The sequence below is a fragment of the Cygnus atratus genome, chromosome 1 (genome assembly GCF_013377495.2).
Source record: "Cygnus atratus isolate AKBS03 ecotype Queensland, Australia chromosome 1, CAtr_DNAZoo_HiC_assembly, whole genome shotgun sequence".
In the NCBI taxonomy this organism is placed as follows: Eukaryota; Metazoa; Chordata; class Aves; order Anseriformes; family Anatidae; genus Cygnus; species Cygnus atratus.
The window spans coordinates 44,782,236-44,786,623 of NC_066362.1; the positions used below are offsets into that span (position 1 = coordinate 44,782,236).

At 43.1% G+C, this 4,388-nt stretch overlaps 1 protein-coding gene across 1 annotated transcript; it reads right to left on the reverse strand.

Annotated features, from left to right (window-relative positions):
* Positions 1-1,163: 1,163 nt before the first annotated feature.
* Positions 1,164-4,056, reverse strand: ART4 (ADP-ribosyltransferase 4 (inactive) (Dombrock blood group)). The gene is made up of 3 exons (XM_035551820.1): positions 4,003-4,056; positions 2,100-2,826; positions 1,164-1,255 (listed from the first exon to the last, which is right to left on the reverse strand). Exons 1-3 carry the CDS (start codon positions 4,054-4,056, stop codon positions 1,164-1,166), a joined length of 873 nt encoding a protein of 290 aa, XP_035407713.1.
* Between the last annotated feature and the right edge of the window lie 332 nt (positions 4,057-4,388).

The following is a 4,388-nucleotide window of genomic DNA, read 5'->3' on the forward strand; positions in this document are numbered from 1 at the left end:
CCAAGTTCACTGGTGACTGAGAGGTGTTACCACTCAGGGGTCATTTATGAAACATATCAGTGAGTTTCAGTTCAATTATTTGGTGACTCCACTGCAAAGTTAAATCATCACGACTGGTCTCTTGACCATAGCCTCAGCCCAGGCCCAAGGGGTGAGGAACCAGGGGTGAAGAATTAGGGTAGGCATACTGGAAGGGGGATTTTGCAGGCAGAAAATGTTCTTTATCTTTTCCACATTGTTATGTTTTGGAGATGGAAGAACTTCATAGCTGTTCTAGCTTGGGCATCTAAGGCCCCAGAACTGGTAACTGAATATGCAGAAGTTCAACCCCCAACATTAGTCATTGCAGAGCATTGAAGCAAAAAGACAGGTAAATAAATTTCAGTTACATCCAACACCCATGAAGAGAGCAGTGGGTTCCACAGGCTCTCCTTCATTTCAATGTAAAATAACCAACAGATATTCATCAGCCACTAGAGGACTGTTATGAACACATCACCTGCCTGACTTTTTCAAAAGAAATGCTAAAGGCACCTGAAGACAGGCCTGACACATCTTGTGCCCCTCTGCTGCTAAGTTCACATCTCAAGGAAGCTTTATGCTTCTGTCCTCTGCGTGTGAGATGCAGACGGTCAGTTTGAGATGAGAGCTATCAGATGGCTTTGGTGTATGGGATCATGTATTGGGGAAAGGCAGATGTGCTGCAGCCACAGCCTTGGCTGTCTCCTGGGACACAGCACTTATAGGAGATATGTAAGGCTGCACACTTACCCACTACAGTCTACCACCATGGTGCTTTCTCCATCACACAGCCAGAAGCACTCTCACTAAAAATAAAGTTACTAAGAGATCTGTAAAGATGTTGTTAAAGTCCATGTGTGTCTTTCCTGAATGCCTAAGGGACAAACTACCTACAGTGAATGGTGTCACTGCCCTGCTCTTCAGTAAGGCCATAGATAAATGCCCTTCTGTCTGAATGAGTCCAGGGAGTGTCTGTTTTGATGAGCTAGGCTGAATGACTCAGTTTCATCTGGAGAGCTGAGGCTGAAAGCGAAGGAAGTGATGAACCGCCTGTAACAACAGTAACTCCAGTGACTGATTTCCTGTCTATTTTTCTGTCTTGATAATCAAATGTATACATCTGGATGTAGCCAGAGAATCGGTCATTGCTTAGCCAAGCACAAGAAAACTCCAACTACACCAGGAAGAACAGCAGAGGCAGAGGCAGTAGAACCACTGTTCTCAATTCTTGAAGCTGAAAAAAAGTGAAGAGAGCAGTCATTTAGACCTCCTTTATCTGATTAGAGCTTCCTGCCCTTGCTAACAGCATTTGCCCCAAAGAGACACTTTCTCCAGTCTACCTACTATTCTGGCTTAGGGCTGGGCAAAAATTCTCATTCCTGAATGATTGTTTTGTGCCCAGAGGTTGCACTGACACACCGTTTTCCAAAGAGACAAAAGCAAGAGTCCCATATTGGTGGAGGACTCTTAGGACAGGGCTGTGGAACAGACCCCATGTGGTCTTCCAGCACAGAACAGTTATCTCTGTAGCCAAGAAACTGACAGAATGTGCTTTGCCAATCAGCACCTCTCCTCTCTTCTGCCACAGGAGAGAGAACAGGACTAAAGCAACAGTAGTTTTGTTTATATTTACCTGAGCTTGCCAGAGTAGTGGTGGATCAAAGTCCAGTGTAATCCTGAGGCCTGAAGTGTAGCTGCCTTGCAAGCCACCAGGATAATATCTGAATTCAGTCTGCCTGAAAATCTCATCTGCCATTGCAATAGGGATGCTGGGGCCCCAGCGCATGTATCCTGCAACATCCTTGCGATGGCAGATGGGATAAGTGGACGCCGAAAAGAACCCTGAGATCTGTTGTGTAGCGGGTGGATTATTCATCAGTGAGCTGTAGGGTCTCACAGGTTTCGTGACAAATGGGTGAAAACTGGGTCATGTGGCTCTCACAGGCAAACACAGGAGGAAGGCTACAGATTGGACCTTGTGTGTGGCCCTGTATAGGTACAGCTGATGAGGGCTGATTGGGGTTCTTGAGAACAGACTGTCCTGCATCCCACCTGCCCAAAGGGACTATATGCAGTACCTTCCAAGAGTTGGCAGTGGTACTTGCTGTAATTCCCCACAGAATGCAGGTGCAGCCGGTTGCCATACTCTGTCCGCAAGAAGTTTTTGACAACGAACACCTCATAAGGGGGAATGAGGACTTCCTTCTCAGATGTGTAGTAAGAAAAGCCTTGCAGAGCTGCTCCCAGGCAAGTTGTCACTGTGAACAAAGTTTCATTTCCAAACTTCTGGGCTTCATTCCAGAGGCGCGATGTAGAAGTGAAACGGCCAAATCGCACTCTTCTGCCTACCGTGGCTTCAATATGTAAGTCTTTTACACCCCTATGCACTCGATAGCACTTATGTTTCCCCATGTTCTCCTTGCTGCTCTGCCATTGCTTCATTATCTGGATAGCAGTCGTTAGGTAAAAGTGAAAATATTTGAAACTGAAGTTGTGTCTGTACTGCTCTGGAGAGCTTCCTGCTGTGGATGTGGCCCAGTTCAGCTCAGAGTGCAGGGAAGAATTCATGGTGTAAGCCATGAGAACTATGGCGTGACTCTCATGCATTTCCCTTAAGAGACCTACAGGGCTCTTCAACAAAGCCTCCTGAGCCTTCTTCCAAAGACTCAAATAGTTTTTATTAGCAGCTATTTCCTTATGGAAATAGTCTCCTCTCTCCAGTTCTTCCATCACCTGCTCTCTGCACCCCAGGTACTGGTCATCAAAGGAATGTAAAGCCATATCCATCATAAGGTGTGACACAGACTGCAAATCAAAAAACAAATGCAGGTTAGCATCAGAATGAGTTTTTTATGTATATCTGTGGATGCAAACCAGGTTTTTTCCTACCGTCTCTTTTAATTTTTTTCAATATTGGCAGAAAAAGCACAGCAGGCAGGCATCTTCAACAAGCCCTTGCTGAGCAACATCACGCCAAAGCCCCACCTCAGGCAAATACCAACCAGAATGCTAGAGTTCTTATTTTATGGCAGTCAGTGACATCAAAAACTTCAGAAGAGTTTTCTCTTCAGAGGGCAAGGGGATAGGGCCAATAAGACAGACCCATAATCCATCTATTTCAACATTCTGTTCATGATTAGTAAGTGGTTTTGAAGAGAGAAAGAATGAACAAAACAATATTCTGGGGCAGTGAAACCTGCACACATCTCAGGAGTGAATTTCTTCTTTCTGTCCTATAATACCTCTCGGACATGTTCTGGCTCCAGAGCGTGATGTTCAACAAAGACAATATAGTAGTACTGTGCCAAAACTTTTACTTATCCAGTTTCTTTCACTAAGGCCAGCTGGACTTGTTATGTAAATAAACATTAAAAACACAAGTAAGTATTTAAATAACAGGATGCTATAACAGGAAAATAATTTATAATATATTCTGTCTGTGAAATGACACTAATTATCTGTTTCTAGTATTTCTAATTAATAAAAACCCTGTGCGATAACATCTAAGAAATGGTGTGTTTGACGACAGCTCTTTTCCCTTTTTGATCTCTTAGTGGACTAGTCAAGTATTGTAGCCAGTTGATAGTTGAACTCTGCAAGTAGATATTCACTTCATCTCAAACATTCATCCTAGACACATAACTAAATTGATAGCTTTCTCTGAAGTTAGAATGGCCCATAAACTATAGCGGGATTCAGTTTATTTCTTCATGGTACTGTAATTTCTTTGAGGGGGAGCTAAAAGACAGTTTCAAGGAACAGAGCAATATGGTCACTGCCCATCCAACAACACATTGCTGTTGTCAGAGTCTCAGATGAAACAGGCTGGAAAAGGAGAGGAACAGTTCTATGAGACCCAATCCAACGTTCCTTAAAAAAAATCATACTTAACATTTATTTAAAAAAAAAAAAAAAGGTTTTATTTCAGTGGGATAAGTGATTTCACCATTTCAAACAAAGTACAATGTTTACCCCTCTTACCAGTCTTCGCAAGGAGATCAGCAACAGAAGGCTGGCCAGCAGATGTACTGACATCCTAGAGTCCACCCAAGACACTAATAAGAACGTTGAGCTGAAGTAGAGAACACTTGCATCTGTTTCTTTTCCTTTTTTCTTGAATTCTGAAGTTTTTAATTTGCACTCACGTCTTTGTGACAATTCTTCAACCAAAGATTGTTCAGTAGATTCTTAAAGCAATTCAGATGTCATTAATCAAGCCAGACAGTTTACTGGTAGAAGTGGGGCCATAATCCATAGGGAAGCGTCTAGAATCACTGAGACCTGATGAGTTGTTTCTTCACTCCAACTTTAGCTGGTGTAGATGTCCATCACCTTGATATTGCTCTTTATTCTAAGGTATTTTGCAC

What these genes read in the sequence shown, in the direction of transcription:
- ART4 (XM_035551820.1), bottom strand. Translation starts at nt 4,056, where the DNA reads ATGTCAGTACATCTGCTGGCCAGCCTTCTGTTGCTGATCTCCTTGCGA. An exon ending in TGATCTCCTTGCGAAGACTG is followed by an intron (nt 2,827 to 4,002) that starts GTAAGAGGGGTA and finishes TTTGATTTGCAG; the next exon opens with TCTGTGTCACACCTTATGAT. An exon ending in CCACTGCCAACTCTTGGAAG is followed by an intron (nt 1,256 to 2,099) that starts GTACTGCATATA and finishes ACTTTTTTTCAG; the next exon opens with CTTCAAGAATTGAGAACAGT.